This window comes from Oncorhynchus masou, chromosome 18 (genome assembly GCF_036934945.1).
Source record: "Oncorhynchus masou masou isolate Uvic2021 chromosome 18, UVic_Omas_1.1, whole genome shotgun sequence".
Lineage (NCBI taxonomy): Eukaryota > Metazoa > Chordata > Actinopteri > Salmoniformes > Salmonidae > Oncorhynchus > Oncorhynchus masou.
The window spans coordinates 28,656,029-28,675,098 of record NC_088229.1 but is presented as its reverse complement, the minus strand read 5'-3'; the positions used below and the strand labels follow the sequence as shown (position 1 = coordinate 28,675,098).

The following is a 19,070-nucleotide window of genomic DNA, read 5'->3' as shown; positions in this document are numbered from 1 at the left end:
CGCTGTCTGGCCTGCTGAGAAGACTTCTCCTCTGGGTGACGGAAGGGAGAAGTGGCCCAGAAAGCAGAAGTGGAGTCGCTGAGGCCTAGCTCCCCACAGCACACATGTGGCCTCGCACCATGCCTCTTTTAAACCAGGGCGTATTCACTAGGAAGTAACAGGGCAAAACGGGGAGGGAGTAGCCTTGTTTTTGTAGCAAAACATTTTCAATTGCGAAATGTTTTTTCTACGGTGTGCACTAATGAATACACCCAGGACTGTGACAAGAGCCACGTTAAGAAGGGGAAATTGAGCCCAGGCCTCAGTGTACAGTATTATACACAACAACGACATACACGTTCCACTTCCTGAAAGCAATGGCAAACAAGTCCATAGTAACCAATGGCATGGGGATTCAAAGAGGTGGTGTTAACTGTGTGTTCATGTCTAGAAGTGAAACTATTATGGCATTTAGCAGAAAAGGGGAACATAAGAGATATCCTTGACTTGATCGAAACAAAAAAAAAACTACACAGAACACAGACATTACTTTTTTCTGTATGTCCTTATAACAGCCATATGACACATGCAAACTGTTTATTGGGTACATTTTCAAATAAACTGACAATGGGGTCGGAAGGATGAAAAGATAAGTGAACAAACATTTGGGTAATGTTTCTAAGCAGATATACATTGTTACATGCTTTGGTTTTTCCATTTATGTTTTGAGGTTGGACTTTAGCATGTATAGCTCATTAGCACATAGGGGCACCGATTGGTGTCACCTCATTGGTCATGTGTTATGTGTTACACCTGTGCTACATTGGGAAGGTGATTTAAGTTTGCTCCACCTTTTTGGTTTGCTTGTTGGGTGTGTTTTTTTCTCCTCAATTTCGTGGTATCCAATTGGTAGTTAGAGTCTTGTCTCATCGCTGCAAATCCCGTATTTCAGAGTGCCTGGCCCAGTGCTCCAGTTGTCTTGAGAGATGTGGAGGGTCAACACCTTTAGTTGGCGTTCCCTATTTCATTTATAGAAAAACATTCCTTTGTCTGATTTCCCTAATTTAATTTTGCTCCACCTTTTTGGTTTGCTTGTTGGGTGTGTTTTTTTCTCCCCAATTTCGTGGTATCCAATTGGTAGTTACAGTCTTGTCTCATCGCTGCAAATCCCGTACGGACTTGGGAGAGGCGAAGGTCGAGAGCCGTGCGTCCTCCGAAATACAACCCAACCAAGCTGCACTGCTTCTTGACACAATGCCTGCTTAACCCTTTTGCCTCTTCTTGGGCAAATTTAGTGGGCACTCATGGTGGGTGTCTTTTAGGTTCCAGTTGTTCTCGCTAGCCAACTTTCATTGGATGCCCCCATGAGTGTCTTTCAGAATCCCTCCTAAAACCCCACCTGTTTTCGTTTTAGTTGTTGATCAGTGACTCTTCGTTAGTTCCCCCTTCTGTTTGAGCGACGTTTTTGGTTTTCTTGCTGGTGAACGTAACATACATTTCCATTTAAAGTATCCACAGCTCTAAATGTAATGTGAAACAGTGTAATAGCCATTTAAAGTGGAACTGACAGCCTTTTAGCAACATTACATTTGACTCTAATCTGTTCATATGTACCCCTAGGAAGAAATACACTTTAAAAAAAAACTTTACATTTTCTGACAAGCGAGCACTTAGACATGGTCATTTTCACGTTTTCATCAATTCATAGAATGTTTGAGAATGACGTAAAGTAAGGCATTTGTGAAAATAATACAGCAATATAGAGTGGGAACCCGGCCGTGCATTTGGACTATTAATAGAAACTGCAGTAAATAAAAACATCTGCCTGGCCCAGGACCGGAGTCTACGCCATAGCCAATCAGAGCTACAGTAGCTCTTTATGCAAATATGCCTATAAGCATGCCATCATTCACTTTCAACTGGACAGTGTGTTTACAGGCAGTAAGCAAGTTCAGCACGATTTTACATTATTAGCACGCATTCGCCACATGCCACAAAATACACCTGAATGGATTTTTGCAAATGTGACCGACTGACTCGATTTTATGTCGCAAAATTTGAAATTATGTATTTTTTTTTAAAAATCGGATAAAAGTAGAGACTCAAAGCTAGAAACTGGTATACAGTGAGGGAAAAACGTATTTGATCCCCTGCTGATTTAGTACGTTTGCCCACTGACAAAGAAATGATCAGTCTATAATTTTAATGGTAGGTTTATTTGAACAGTGAGAGACAGAATAACAACAAAAATATCCAGAAAAACGAATGTCAAAAATGTTATAAATTGATTTGCATTTTAATGAGGGAAATAAGTATTTGATCCTCTGCAAAACATGACTTAGTACTTGGTGGCAAAACCCTTGTTGACAATCACAGAGGACAGACGTTTCTTGTAGTTGGCCACCAGGTTTGCACACATCTCAGGAGGGTTTTTGTCCCACTCCTCTTTGCAGATCTTCTCCAAGTCATTAAGGTTGAGGCTGACGTTTGGCAACTCAAACCTTCAGTTCCCTCCACAGATTTTCTGTGGGATTAAGGTCTGGAGACTGGCTAGGCCACTCCAGAACCTTATTGTGCTTCTTCTTGAGCCACTCCTTTGTTGCCTTGGCCATGTGTTTTGGGTCATTGTCATGCTGGAATACCCATCCACAACCCATTTTTAATGCCCTGGCTGAGGGAAGGAGGTTCTCACCCAAGATTTGACGGTACATGGCCCTGTCCATCGTCCCTTTGATGCGGTGAAGTTGTCCTGTCCCCTTAGCAGAAAAACACCCCCAAAGCATGTGTTACAACTGTGCTGGTTGCAGGTGAGGATGGTGTTCTTGGGGTCATAGGCAGCATGCCTCCTCCTCCAAACAGGGCGAGTTGAGTTGATGCCAAAGAGCTCCATGTTGGTCTCATCTGACCACAACACTTTCCCCCAGTTGTCCTCTGAATCATTCAGATGTTCATTGGCAAACTTCAGACGGGCATGTAAATGTGCTTTCTTGAGCAAGGGGATCTTGCGGGCGCTGCAGGATTTCAGTCCTTCACAGCGTAGTGTGTTACCATTTGTTTTCTTGGTAACTAAGATCATTGACAAGATCCTCCTGTGTAGTTTTGGGCTGATTCCTCACTGTTCTCATGATCATTGCAACTCCACGAGGTGAGATCTTGCATGGAGCCCTAGGCCGAGGGAGATTGACAGTTCTTTTGTGTTTCTTCCATTTGCGAATAATCGCACCAACTGTTGTCACCTTCTCACCAAGCTGCTTAGCGATGGTCTTGTAGCCCATTCCAGCCTTGTGTAGGTCTACAATCTTGTCCCTGACATCATTGGAGAGCTCTTTGGTCTTGGCCATGGTGGAGAGTTTGGAATCTGATTGATTGATTGCTTTTGTGGCCAGGTGTCTTTTATACAGGTAACAAACTGAGATTAGGAGCACTCCCTTTAAGAGTGTGCTCCTAATCTCAGCTCGTTACCTAAATAAAAGACACATGGGAGACAGAAATCTTTCTGATTGAGAGGGGGTCAAATACTTATTTCCCTCATTAAAATGCAAATCAATTTATAACATTTTTGACTTTCGTTTTTCTGGATATTTTTGTTGTTATTCTGTCTCTCACTGTTCAAATAAACCTACCATTAAAATTATAGACGGATCATTTCTTTGTCAGTGGGCAAACGTACAAAATCAGCAGGGGATCACATACTTTTTTCCCTCACTGTATCATACACTACAGCTGAGGAACAATGGGAATGTAATTCTGCTTTGAAAGTTGATGAACTTATAACCTTACTTATGAGAAAATGGCCCTTGAATGTTTTGGTACCTACTGGAAAGCCTACTAGAAAGATTGGCCTTTAGTACATTCAGAGCGTTTCGCTCTCGGAGCGTTCAGAGCGCACACTGGACGCTCTGGGCTAAAAGTAGGGTTAATCCGAGCATTCTGAACTAACAGCAGCAGTCAATCATCCAAGCTAACTGGCTAACGGTGGCTAGCTTGCTAACTACTTCCAGTCACAAATGAGAGAACAGCTCACTGACCATTTTACTCGCCTTAGCAGAGCTGGTTAGGCTGTTTTTATGTTATCCAGATCGTTGGTGACTGCAACTGTGCTGAATGGCAACAATTTAATTACGTTTTTTTGCCTAAGTTTACTGACACCGGCCATATTCAATGGGGGTTGAGCGTTCGTAAATTCATCAGTTATTCTGCACTCTGGCACACTCAGACGAGAGTGCTCTGAAATCGGAATAGATAGCCAGAGCGAATTTACTGTCTATCGACAGTTGTCAAAGTGAAGTAGTTACTTGCATAGTGGAGTCTTTTGTTTAGACAGCTAGCAATTTAAACAATTAACCATAATCCCAATTTATAACATTACTACCCTGCATGAATCTGCAGGTAGCGAACCAACCAACCAGGATCAAAATTAGCTAGCTAACATTAGGCTATAACTAGCAATGCAAATGGCTCTGAGATACAGATTATATTACTACACAAATCACACGCAACGTTAGCATCAGTACATTTTAACTTGAAATAAATTACTTTTTGACAAAATTTGAAACATGTAATATCTGAAAATGTAGCTAGCTAGACTCTCTTCCTCATACATGGATGGACGCTTCTCCTTCTCTGTTACGGGTGCCATGGTTGCCCTTAGTTTGAAAATGTAATCCAGAGACAGGTGTTTTATAGAACAGCCTTTTGTGTGTTCTCTTTTCTACTCCGTCTGCATATTTGCAATCAAACGCCAGAATTTTCCTTAGCTAATCTCCTTAGCTACCATACTCTAATTCCACTGATTTAAAAACTCGATCCTCCAGAAAGTGGAGAGCAACACTTATGCAGTTCTACTATGTGATATCTTTCAAAAAAGCTGCGTTATAAAGGATTACCTACACATACTGACCAGCTCATATTATAGGCAGAAGCGTGCTACATGGCAGTCCGATCCGAACTCATCTGTCGGCATGTCCAGCCAACTCATTAACTCAGCCAATCATGGCTAGCAGGGAGGTTGCTTAGTTTCCGTGGCTAAACCAACTAGGCTCATAATTTAACAACTTTATTTGTATTTACAGATGGCATACACGTTTGCTATAAAGGCACATGAAAGGTCACATGTTCCAGAAGGCATTTCTGTCAAAAAACGCTCCTATGAAGTAGTGACGCGCGACATACACCTTGTTTCCTGAAACGACTCACAAATACTTACAGTTGAAGTCGGAAGTTTACATACACCTTAGCCAAATACATTTAAACTCATTTTCACAATTCTTGACATTTAATCCTAGTTTTCTGAGGTCTTGGCTGATTTTTCTTGATTCTCCTATGATGTCAAGCAAAGAGGCAGTGAGTTTGAAGGTAGGCCTTGAAATACATCCACAGGTACACCTCCAACTGACTTATGATGTTAATTAGCCTATCAGAAGCTTCTAAAGCCATGACATAATTTTGACTTATGATGTTAATTAGCCTATCAGAAGCTTCTGAAGCCATGACATAATTTTCTGGAACTTTCCAAGCTGTTTAAATGAAGAGTCAACTTAGTGTAACTGTAAATACCACGGGAGTCATCTTACATTTGGGAACTTTACAGTCCTATTGACCAAACAACCATGAAAATGTATCCTCTCACATCAACAACAAGATGAACAACTACATGCTAGCCAGAGCTATATTAGCTGAAATCTAATGAGGGAATATTAGTTAAACGCTCTCAAACTTTTTAAGCTAGTTGGACGTCAGAATTGCACTGATAAACAATGAGGAATAGTAGCCTGCTCGTCCTTCTGCAGCTTGCCTGCCAATGCATGCTTGTCCAAAATATTGAGTCATTGAAACTGAAACAGTGCATCCCGAATGGGTGGAGGCAGCAAACACTGTACCAGACAAGCTGTGATTTACAACCTGATAACAATATATTTTGGACTACCAAGAAATGTATTGATGAATTATATTAACCATGCATTGAACTGCATCCATCTATTCTGCCAACAATGCCTTACTTGTACGTGATGGAATTTTCAGTCAAATATAATCTAGTTTTACAATCTCTTAGAAAGTTTGGTATTTTTGTACTGATATGATTGTTTCATATCTGTAAAGTAGTTAACACACTGTCAGTTCCACTTTAAGGAAGTTGTCTTTGCAATGAAAGTGGAAGTACTTAAGAGAAGAGGTACATACAACAAATATCTGTGGGTTGGCTTAGAAACTTCATTTATAATTCCTTGAAATTGACGCTCTACTCTTCCTTCCTTGGAGTGATAGTGTAGCAGATAAGAGTAGAAGCGAATAAAATGCTTGCACAATCCGACAACAGTAAAACATACACCGCCTCCTACACACACACACACACACAAAGAAACATGTTTTGTTCAGGCAAACAAATACACACACTGACACTCACCCACACAGACACCCATGCAACCACAGAAACACAAAGTGTGTCAGAGCACGTTGAAATAGCAACATGGTTGTAGCTGCAAAAATAGCAGGCACCCCCCCAAGTTAGACGTACAAATATCATACCCCAAGACATGCTAACCTCTCACCATTACAATAACAGGGGAGGTTAGCATTTTTTGGGCAGTATAATATTCATGCCTCTAATTTTTACTCATTGTATCATTTCAAATCCAAAGTGCTGGAGTACAGAGCCAAAACAACAAAAGATGTGTCACTGTCCCAATACTTTTGGAGCTCACTGTAAAGCAGTTTTACGTGCCAACATTTCTTCCGAATTGAGATAGGGATTTCATGTACAGTGACATATGTTCTTCAACTAAAACTGTCGTGTCCCCCTACCCCCCCATTATACTGAATTCTCAGTCAGTTTTCATAAAGGTGCAGCCCGGGATCTTAACCCTTAACACTCGTGGGAATTGGCCTGTATGGATAGGGTGAAATATTTCTTACAGAAGAAATATGAAAAGTATATGCATAAGCATAGGTAATGTCAATGCACTTACCACTCAAAGAAGACTTTTCAACTATAAAGTGCTTTTTGAGCTCTACTAGCTGTGCCGTTGAGGAACTAGAGCAAGCACACTTGTAATTGTTTTGTTTGGAACACAACCCTGCATCCTCGCACTCACACAATTGCTGTTGTTGTTTACACAATCCAAAAACAGTCCATTATAAATTGCAATCTGGTTCAGGTGGGCATCATTTCAAAGCTTGCTCTACTGCCAATATGACTAGCTAAATTACAGTGCCTTCAGAAAGTATTCATATCCCTTGACTTATTCCATATTTTGTTGTGTGACAGCCTGAATTCAAAATGGATTGAATAAAAACAAATCTCACCCATCTACACACAATACCCCATAATGACAAAGTGAAAACATGTTTTTAGAAATGTTTGCAAATGTATTGAAAAAGAAATACAGAAATATGTAATTTACATACGTTTTCACACCCCGAGTCAATAGATGTTAGTATCACCTTTGGCAGTGATTACAGCTGTGAGCTTTGCACATCTGGATTGTACAACATTTGCCCATTATTCTTTTAAAAATCTACAAATTGGTTGTTGCTCCTTGTTAGACTGCCATCAAAACATGATGCAGCCACCACCATGCTTGAAAATATGAAGAGTGGTACTCAGTTATGTGTTGGATTTGCCCCAAACATAAGGCTTTGTATTCAGGACATAAAATCAATTTGCCACATTTTTTGCAGTTTTACTTTAGTGCCTTATCGCAAACAAGATGGATGTTTTGGAATATTTCTATTCTGTACAGGCTTCCTTCTTTTCACTTTGTCATCCAAGTTAGTATTGTAGAGTAACTACAATGTTGTTGATCCATCCTCAGATTTCTGCTATCACAGCCATTAAACTCTGTAACTGTTTTAAAGTCACCATTGACCTCATGGTAAAATCCTTGAGCGGTTTCCTTCCTCTCCGGCAACTGAGTTGGGAAGGATGCCGTTATCTTTGTAATGACTGAGTGCATTAATAAACCATCCAAATTGTAATTCATAACTTCGCAATGCTCAAAGGGATATTCAATGTCTATTTTTTTCTACCAATAGGTGCCCTTCTTTGCGAGCATTGGAAAACCTCCCTGGTCTTTGTCGTTTGAAATTCACTGCTCGGCTGAGGGACCTTACAGATCATTGTATGTGTGGGGTACAGAGATGAGGTAGTGATTCAAAAATCATGTTAAACACTATTCTTGCACACAGCATGAGTCCATGCAACTTATTATGTGACTTGTTAAACACATTTTTACTCCTGAACATATTTAGGCTTGCCTAAAGGTGTTGAATACTTTTTGACTCAATGCTTTTCATTTTTAATTCATTTGTAAAAATTCCACTTTGACATTATGGGGTATTGTGTGTAGGCCAGTGACACAAAATCAAAATTTAAGAAATGTTTAATTCAGGCTGTAACACAACAAAATATGGAAAGGGTAAAGGGGTTTGAATACTTTCTGAAGGCACTATATAAAATATGATCTTACAGTCTTAGTCTTCCACAGCGCAATTCAGAGAAACACATCCTAATTTCAGTGTGCATAGTAAGGAGTTTATATGCGTGTATTCAGGTGCGTGTTCCATGGCACATTTTCTTCACAATAGACTAACATAGGCTCATTCTGTTCAGAACAACTCAAGGTTTGACGCCATGTCATCTTGTAACTGTACATCAAACATAGTGATCATAAACATTGACACTGTACATGACATGAGTTTTATGATATGGAAAATTGAAGTGCACATTCAGACTCATGGGTGTTTGGCTTGCATGTATGACATCATAGCGATATTTATTATAATTATCAGCGTCTCATCTTTCAAATTACATAGTCCCCCTAATTATGGCATTTCCCTCACTCAGCGAACAAAAATGTGCAAATGTTGCAGGAGGGATGGGGGCAACTTCTTGTCGCGTGCGGTGCTCAAGAACAGAACGTCTGTCAGTCAAAACCCATGAAGCGATGTGAAGCACAGAGCCTGAGCTCTGACGTCATTTATATTATGTTAGTGTACAGTCACTGAGTTCCAATTTAGGCACTTATCAGTGCCCAAATCCTGCAATTTTCAACACGTATACAGGTACAAGAGTAAAGGGTTACGCACTTACAAAATAGACATTTTCGGGGACTGAAATTATACAAAAGCTCTAGACCATCACTTTAACAGCTACAGTGCCGAAACAAAACTCTGCTTTAAGAGCTGCCTCCCCCAGACCACATATACCCCTGGCAGCAGTGGTACGAAACCCCCGTTCTGCCACTTACTGTATCCTCATCTACATTTTTAACTCTCTCCTCTGTCAATAAAATGTGTCAAATTCATTCAAAATAGATATTGTTAAACTTGAGCTCTTACACATTGACATTGCATTTTGGCACACCAGAAGCATATTCATTTCCAATGGAACGCTGCATTTGCCTTGCAGCATTGCGTTGCAGAGGCAGTTGCAGTGCGTTCTGTGTGGTGCATACATTGGATTTATCGAACATATGCGTCAAACTGTATGCGTAGACGGCTTGTTGGTAGAAATTGTAAAAGAAGATGAATGGTTAACTTTTGTTGCACACATATCCAGATGATGCTGCGTACTATTTCGCGCAATGACGCTGTCGTTGTGATCAAGGTGTAACAGCTCTTACAGCTGCAGACTTACAGCTTTCTTGTTCTTCTTTTTGGTGGAGCGGGGCTTCTTGGCCTTCTCGATGACGGCGTAGAGAGCAAAGCACAGGCGGCTCATACGAGGCAGGTCGCTCACGCTGATGTCAAACACCAGCTTCTGGTCCCACAAGGGCTCGGAGCACACGTTAACCTCACCACTGGTCACGACCTTACACAGCAGCTCACTGCCGTGGAACAGACCTGCCTGGACGACCAGCTGGGAGACACAAACACGTGCTTAAACGCATGCACACGCACGTACACGCACACACTCACACACACAAATAATAAGAACCCACATGAGAGACTGAGTTGGACATCCTTGTGTTAACTGATCTGTTTGTTTTTGTTTTTTCCACAAAGCAAATAAAATTGCTTTTGGTAAGATATGGTACGGTGTCTGAATCTGTTCTTTCATAAGCAATGCATACTGCCTTCATAAGAACAATAAATGGCTACAGTAAATGAAAAAACATGAATGAACAGTGGAGTCTATTTTTCCAATGTGATTAATTCAATATCAAGCAGTCAATTCCTCAAGGCTCAGTGTATTGCCTACCCTGGATATATTCAAACCAGGCTGGGTTGTAGCCAGATTAGAAAAGTACTGTGTGCGTATGACCCAAATGACACCCTATTCTCTACATAGGGCACTACATTTGACCAGGTCCCATTGAGTTCTGGTCAAAAGTAGTGTACTACATAGAGAATAGGGTGCAATTTGGGACGCACCCTGTATGAGTGGATATTTCCCCCTAGGGTATCTTGGCAAATTTCTGCCTGCCAACAATGTGACAGGACAAATAATTTACTGTGAGTCATGCTCGGCTCTGAGGTAAGAGTCCGGAAGTGCACTTACACAACAACCAATCTAAACAGTAACAGTAAGAAAGCTGAATCAAACACACACAGACAAAACATTAAGCCAATTCCCCATGTGTTTTTCTTGGTTGTTCTTTTACATCCAATTCACAGGATCCAAGTTAAACAACCTTTCAATAATGAAAATATGACATGTATATCAAATCATTTGCAGCATAGTCCATTTCTACATAATATTGCCCAGATATTTAATGCAATATCAACAGTACAGTATCACAATTCTATGTAGAGTAATTAGAGGGTGGAGAAACTCAACAAATTTCAAGATAGGTCAGAGCCATCAACATGCCCTATCTGCAATAGTAACGACAACCATCTCTCCTATCAACAAAAAAAGTTAAAGTGGCGAGCGAGAGCGCAAAGCCTGTCCTTTTCTAAGAATCTAGGCACCAGAGTGTAACGTGAAAGCCAGATAGGCCCTCCCCACTTCCTGTTTTGTAGAGTTTTAACCAACTGCCTCTGATGAATTATGGGAAATGTGCGGTAAGGGTCATATGACCCCCATCGTTTACATTTCACCTCTCCTTTGTACACCCTAAAGTGAGATATTGGTAAACAACTCGAAGCTGCACTTCATTGAGCAACAGTCAGAGCGCGAAAGCCCACATGAAACCACACCAACCTTCATTCCTTCATCTGCGTTGACTCGGTAGCCTTGTAGCAAGTGAATGTGGAAAGGCTCCTCAATGGACCACAAAGACGACGTGTTCTGCTGATAGTAAGAAAGAAATAGGACATGTGCTTAGATTAACATTGAAATTGTTTCCTGCTTTGTGTGAATTATTAATGTCAGCGTGACATGCAAGGCCCAAAATGTGAATTTGTTTTACCTTCAACAACAACAACAAAACATGAGAAGAGAAGAGGAACTAAAGCTTCCAAAAGCTGAAGCTGATACAAGGCTAACCTGGTTCATCTTTTCTGTGTTGGTATCAATTATGGGAAGTAGAGTTTTAACCAATACAAAACTACACACACAAATGTATTGTCATTTAGCAGCATTGTGTGTGATAATTGGGAGAGATAGGTGCTACCATTTCAAAGCTACACTGAAGATCATACAACTAAAGCAGACAGTAAAAACCACTAACAACAAGAAAACTCAGCGAGTTCAAATCAGCAAAGTTCATGCACGTAAAAGTGTAAAAAGTTAATGATTTCAGGCAGACCCCCCCCCAGCATGTTTTGGGCATGTCAAAGTCCATAACACTGGCTGAGGAACAACTGTAAGAGGTACAAAACAGGTTGACATTCTGTTAATAAAAAATGACTGTGGTCCCAAGTGGCTGACCACTCACCTTCTTCACGGGTAGAGGGGGGGGCTTAGACAAGGAGCGACTCTTGGACAGCTGGCTGCCCAGGCAGCCCTGCTCCTCCTGGTATTTGACAATGGTGGAGTGATGAACCATGGTCAGGTGGGGGGTTTGACCCCCTCTCAAACAGGAGAAGATGTACTGAGGAAGGAGTAGAGAAAGGAAGAAGGGAAGAGAGGAAGAAGAAGGGTTGGATGTCAACCACACAGATCACCCACACATATTTCCCGGGGTCCAGATTACTCCGGGGAGAAGTTTCCCCTAGGTACAGATCTAGGATCAGCTTCCCCTCCCCCAATCCTAATTCAATTGTTGGGCAAAATGCAAGACCAGCGTCTAGGGGTGACTCCACCCAACTCTGTCCAGATATTCACTGGTGTACTCATGTTCAAGAACTGGAGGCTGTTATTTACTGAAGCTTAATAATGCAGCTGAATTATGTGCAATGCAGTTCCCTTCTGAGGGCTGCTAGAGATATGAGTCATCATTGGTCTGAAGGTAGCAGGAGTTTCAAAACCAACAACGGAGTCTCCTGCCACCGAAACATTGAGTCATTCCACTAGAGACCAGAGAGCCAAAGGCTCTCATTACATACCTAGCATATACAGACAAAATAGATCACATTCACAGAGCAGACAGAGGCAACATGTAGACAAAATAAGAAACAAATACAGACCAACTCAGACTTAACATGCCAGGCACAACATATTGAATAAACAGTTAACATCAATGGAGAAAATGGGTAAACTCAAAGTGAAGTAAGCTTGTATTATTGTGTTTACTCACTTTGAACTGGCACAGGGGGTATTTCCCGTATATGAATTCCCACCTCCCATTGACCTGTAAAGTGTAGTCCTCTGGCTTCTCCTGTCGCACTGAGCGAAACACAGTGGCCTTCTTCTTTAGGGCACTCCGCATTAAGATCACCGGCAGGTCCTGGGGCTCCTGCTGAAGCATAAAGCTTTCCTACAGAAAATAATAGATTCATTTTATATAACGGTTTTCATTACAATCAGAATTTCAACGTCACTTGAAAAAATATTGATCTGGTAATTCTTGAACGATGGTCTTCCATAGCTTCAGATGATAGGCAGTTTGAAAAGGCAGTAGCTTGATAAAAAAAAGGAAAACTAAAAGCTTTCTTTTCAAGCTAAGTCCTTTATGAGTGCTGTTTTTACAGTACATTTTGTAGTTACGTTTGGTATGAAGGCTACTCTATAAAATAATACTTTAGACAGTAGGCTTGGTAAGTATATCATGTAGTAGCTATAACGTCAAACTGTGTTCTTTCCATCGTCACTATGGCCGTTTTTGTGCAAAAATGTCACAACTTAATGATTTTCTGTTCCAACTGTTTCTTTTTTCTTTCTACATTCATAGTGATTCCGAACTGTTGTTTTGAATACTTGTAAAGTAACAGTGAGTGGTGTTTGTGGTGTGTGGGAGGGGAAGGGAATTTCCAAAGTGTGTACGTTTTTTATATTTTTTTATACCTAAAGTCATCCTCCAGATCTTAACTTGGTCTATGCATTGGTAGAAATTCTGAATTTTCCAGTCAAAGATATCATTGCTGACAGAAGGTGAATATTCACATCTCAATCCAATCACAATATCCCATGTCCCTTCCCAAATTCACAAAAAGTAACTGATTGATTTACTAGGACAAACATTGAGAATAAGAGTAAAAAAGGCCAGAGGAACAAGGCACTTACATCGCTGGCCTCAAACTTGACATTGACAAAGATCTTCTTAGTGCCTTTTGTCTTGATGCCCCCAGGCTCTGCCAGGGAAACACATGGCTCTAGATCACACGAGAAGCTGTACTCCATCCACTGGTACCATGGCAACCGCTGGCGGTACTGGGCCTTCTCTTCACAGAATGACCGCATCTTCACCCTGAACTCGTTCACCTCATGGTTCTTCTGGGAGTCAAATTCGTGCAGACCTGAGAGACATGAACAGGAGTGGACATAAGGTCTGGTGTTGGAAACGAGCAGGATACAGTGCATTTGGTGATTCAGTGACAATGAGCTAATAACCAATTATGCCAATTCACATCTATGTTTGTTAGGTGCCATTTTCAAAAAGCTAGTCCTAAGATGTTTTCCACAAACATTATGCTACCTCTACCCAAGATCTAACAGGCCTAGATGGGTTTCCCAAAGCATTCGTAGCTAACGTAGTAAATCATCTCTCTCGATGACCCACACTCACGGCACTCGTAGACCAGAAAAGTGATTTTCATTAGTTCATACAAACGTAGATTTCATAATTGTTATTCTCTCGTGGCTGTGTGGACTAGATTGTGGAGAGAAAATACATACTACTTAACCTATGACTACTTAGGGAAAGAGGTGATGTAGACCTTTGCCAATCAGCAGGCTGATCTGGGTGTTGGTGAGCTTCTCCACACGGTCACCCTCCCGGGCCACCAGCCTCAGGACAGACATGAAGAGCCTGACATCACACAGACGACGGGTCTCGTCTTCTAGCTCCTCACGCTCTGCCGTCGAGTTGATGCAGGTGAACACGTAAGCGTCCGCGTCGCTCAGCGCTCCATACAGGGGCTCGCTGCTAGCGTTCCTCCACACCATCTATACAAACACACACAAGCACACGCACACACAGGGTTCATAACCAATATGAGCAATACTGACCATTTACACACCCAGTCACATTCTGACTGGCAAATACACAGAGTAGCTGACCATACCCAAACACACAAATCAACTGATCACACCATAAGAAAGAGGAAGCTGACTGCACACACTAGAGCAAGAAACAACAACACTACTGGTACTGCATTCAAATCAGGTGTTATAAATGGAGTATTGCATGTTTTAAAGGGAAAATCGGGGATTCAAACAACAAAAAAGTGGTCACGCCGCCAGGGTTTTTAAATCTCCATCTTAAATTAATCAAAATTACAAAACATTAATTTAATTATAAAACAAGTGATCACCCAATTGAGTAATTTACAGGGGAAAGTCTAAATGCCTGTAAATAAAACCACTCAAAGGGAAGCAAAATCTCTGAAGCAAGCTGCCAACAGTATCTTTATTTAACACATATAAATCAAACAGTATGAAGAGGCATGACTGTTGGCATAGAAACAGGCAAATTCAATGGATTTGAGGGCATTTTTGACTGCTACAGCAAATTGTCAGACAGATTTGTATTAGAGAGATGAGACATTAACTCTCTACCGCTGTACCATCACATTCAAACATGCCCTTCCTTAACAAGCTACAATTCAATAGGTAGTGAAATTAATTTATTAATCCAACATTTATCTAAAGAGGTAGGTTATTGAGAACAACATTTTATTATAATGACCTGGTTATACCTGGTTTTTACTTCAAAATAAGACTAACCATAGTATTAATAATAGTAAATATATTTATTTTATATACCGCTTTTCATTACAAGTAGAATCTCAAAGTCACCCAATATTTCCTAAATATGACTCATTGAGAATGTGGTATTAAGTACCATTTGGCACTAAAATACCAGTTCCATTTTGGCACTAAAGGAATCAGACCTGTTTTACTGCACTGAGCTGGCTCAACTCCATCGGACTCTCTCCACAGAATAATACTCAAGTCAATCAACAGTAAATGCAATACAGGGTGCTGCCTTGGAACAGGGAACAAACATAGAACAATTTCAATATACGACAATATACTTTATGACCCAAACCTTTTGCACATGCATTTTTATCGATTTCTTGTCATTTGCACGTGTAATTTTTATCGATTTAATATGATTTGTTTCCATGTTCAAGCAAATTAACAATATCTGTAAGGTACCGAAAAATATGACAACATACAGGTCTCTCTTGATACGTGTGCACATTTACACAGTCAGCTAAACGTGGTTCATGCAGCCACAGACCGGGAAACGAGGACTTACTTTTTTGATGGCCCCGATGGTGTCATTGCGAGACACAGGGAATTTCAGGAAGATCCCGGTGGGCAGCAGGAAGTCCATCATGATGTCATGGTCCCCCTCCTTCTCCCACTCGCCCAGCATCCCATACTCCCCCGGGGGCATCGTGACGGTCTCTCATTTACTGTCAGCTCCACTGCTGTACCACGGGAAAGGAAACCCAGCCGGCCATTCAGGACACAAAGACAACACAGCAACCTTAATTAATGCTCAATATAACGTGTTATGTATGTAGCTACCATAGGTCTACTTGTGAGCCTACGAAGTTAGCAGCATGCCTACTAACACCATAGCAGGGTTAGGGTCAATTCCATTTAAATTCCGTCTAATATGGAAGTAAAATTGAATTCCAATTGCAAAGCAATGAACATTTGACTTTCTTTACTTCCTGAATAGACTGAACATAAATATAATTGACCCGTTACGTGGATAACCCGTTGTGTGCTGCGTCTGCTATGATGTCTGAATGGTCGGCTGGAATTTCTGTTTACTTCGTGAAATGTAATAGAATTGACTCCAACCCTGTTATGGTCTTAGTAGACATGCTGCTAGCTTTGTAGGCTCACTTGTAGGCTTATGTGTAGGCATACTTTATACATTGTATCTCACGTTTGATATCACAGGAAGGCTTAAGTTTCTAGGCATTTAAAATGGGGGGCAACAGCTCCATGGCTGAACATATGATAAAAAATACAATTATTATTAGAATATGAAAAATATTATGTTTATTTTATTTTAAAGACATGGTAGCCTACTGAATAGTAAGTATTGGTGAAGGCCTACTACGATGAACCAGGTCCCTTCAAGCATTCAGCCCTGTCTCAGAATCGAATAGTGCCAGTCTCCAGTGGGGCATAGAAAGACTCACAATGGCAGTAAATGATTATACCAAACTAGCAGAACATTGGGGGTTATGGAGATGTCAAATTAAAATTTCAAAAACATAATTTGAATGTGTTTTTCAATTTCTGAATTCTATATCTATTCAAAAAATGTGTCAATTCTGTGCTAATGAAATGATTAAACCTACTTGAGTGCAGCCTGCAGTGCTTACGTACAGTCAAGACTGTACGTAAGCACTGGGGTTAGGAGGCTGACAGAGGCTGACATTCTGTTAAACATTTTATCCGTTCTTTTACGTAGAACTATACGTAGGCTAACTGTGAAAGTAATGTACCCCGACAACAATGGACATTGAGTAAAATACTAGCCAATAGCACAAAACATCAGCAAGATTGAAGAACAAAATACCTGTAACTACAGGAGTTCAAATGGTCGTGCATCAAAATGGTCTAATAACGAAAATTAAAATAAGGTCCCATGCCCCAAAAACGTTGTCAGACTGTGCAATACATAAAACAAATGTATGTTTCACACAAAAGATAAGTCAACATAGCTACTGTATTGTGGTTCAGTCACTTTATCTGCTACAAGCCAGTTGCTCATCTCTTCATCTTCTACCAGCGCTGTCAATGCTTTTCATCCATTGCTAAATAGCGTGCCCAAAAAATGATTCTTATGGTTCTCCGTCGTATCAGTGTTGTCCCACACAAGACACAAGATAATTTTCGCAATTTGCTTTATATCTGAAAGGCTCCTAGGCGATAGGAGCTCCTTCAGTGCGTAGTCAGTCTATCCTAAAGGAACGGCGAGGTGCGCTCACTGCACGACAATGCGCTTTGCCTCATCATCGCCGAACACGTCAAGGGAACGTCTACAAAGTTTGTTTAGACTAGGAAGTGTGTGCGTGTGTGTGTGTGTGTGTGAAATAATATTCCTGCATAGCCTATCAGGACAAAGCATTTGCAACACAACTGTGAGGCAAAGACTTCAAACCAAAATGTGTTAAACATCTATCAATCAATAAATAATGCATTCATCCACATAAAAATCCATGTCAGATTAAACTCAAGCCTTCTCTAAACACAAATCTGTTTTAACGGACTCCATATACCACAACCCTCCTCACAAAATGCTTCCTTAAAGATTGGCCACTGATAAAGTCAAATTTGCTACAATTCATACCAACATGTAGATTGATTCAGTGTGGTGTAGGCTTAATCAAACAGGGATTGTAGCCTGAGTGTAGTTTCCCATCAACAAAGTGTATACAGTACATTGTCTCCTCATACTAGACAAAGCTGATACAGATCAGATCAAACATCATGCAGTCCCCAAGCAACCAACACAATCGATTTTCAAAATTCCAAATAAGGACAAGGGGAAAAAAAACGCAGTAATTACTTACTAAATTACTAAACAGGATACCCCACATGTAAGTGCCATAATGTCTCTATTCAATGAAGATCAGTTGTTCTAGGGTGAAACTGCCAAATAGATGTGCACTGTGCACTTACCATTCATGTTACAACTAAGCCACCAACTAGATCAGTTCAGCACAAAATTAGGAAAGGGTTCAATGACTTTAGCCATTCAGAAAAACACGGATATCCATTTTTCATCATGTGGTACAATTCCAGTAAACTTCTCTCTCTAACCGTTAACAGAGCCAACAGTTTCCTGCTTTCAGTGAAGGAAAACCCACAAGATACACAGAAATAGTAGAAACAGTAAAATGATGAATAAGCAACATTCACCAGGGGCCTACTAAACCCCAGATACACACATGCACACACACAAACTACCACTAAATCCACACTGACTTAGCATACAATGACTCCATTCCCATGGAAAGCGAAACTTAAACCAGAATAGTTAAAAGGCCATTCGTAATACAATTCAAAACTTGCCTTGAGGCTACAGGTATGTGATTCTGCGATCAGAAGTGCTTCCAAAGCAACCATAAAAAAGGATTTAAACTCTCCGCTACTGTAAATACAAGCTAAAAAGGCTCCCCGTTTCCAAACACAGGTATTTTCAAAGGTTAGAATCTATCCATGATCAAAGCAAAACGAGATCGGATTCAAAGGAAAACAAAAGGGCAGCATACTTAGTTCAAAACTGTATGGTACCGCCATACCTGAGCCCTAGCTGAGCCATAATGCCAAACCACTAAATAGGTACATTGAGTGTACAAAACATTATAAAAGACCTGCTCTTTCCATGACACAGACTGACCAGGTGAAAGCTATGATCCCTTATTAAATCCACTTCAATCAGTGTAGATGATGGGGAGGAAACAGGTTAAAGAAGATTTTGTAAGCCTTGAGACATGGATTGTTTATGTGTGCCATTCAGAGAGTGAATGGGCAAGACAAAAGATTTAGATGCCTCTGAACAGGGTATTGTAGTAGTTGCAAGGCTCACCGGTTTGTGTCAAGAACTGCAACGCTGCTGAGTTTTTCATGC

At 40.7% G+C, this 19,070-nt stretch overlaps 1 protein-coding gene across 3 annotated transcripts in view; it reads right to left on the bottom strand.

The window, feature by feature from the left end:
* pik3cd (phosphatidylinositol-4,5-bisphosphate 3-kinase, catalytic subunit delta) overlaps nt 1-17,467 on the bottom strand; it is a 51,878-nt gene extending 34,411 nt beyond the window's left edge. Inside the window, exons 1-8 of one of the 3 annotated variants that reach the window (XM_064922872.1) lie at nt 17,013-17,467; nt 15,726-15,900; nt 14,179-14,407; nt 13,526-13,758; nt 12,600-12,779; nt 11,799-11,954; nt 11,123-11,212; nt 9,614-9,835 (exon numbers count right to left, since the gene is read on the bottom strand). In XM_064922872.1, coding sequence (XP_064778944.1) covers nt 9,614-9,835; nt 11,123-11,212; nt 11,799-11,954; nt 12,600-12,779; nt 13,526-13,758; nt 14,179-14,407; nt 15,726-15,866 — 1,251 coding nt within the window. In that variant the 5' untranslated portion in view covers nt 15,867-15,900; nt 17,013-17,467. The remainder of the gene's footprint in view (nt 1-9,613; nt 9,836-11,122; nt 11,213-11,798; nt 11,955-12,599; nt 12,780-13,525; nt 13,759-14,178; nt 14,408-15,725; nt 15,901-17,012) is intronic. The other 2 variants (XM_064922874.1, XM_064922873.1) reach the window with 2 other exon arrangements.
* Between the last annotated feature and the right edge of the window lie 1,603 nt (nt 17,468-19,070).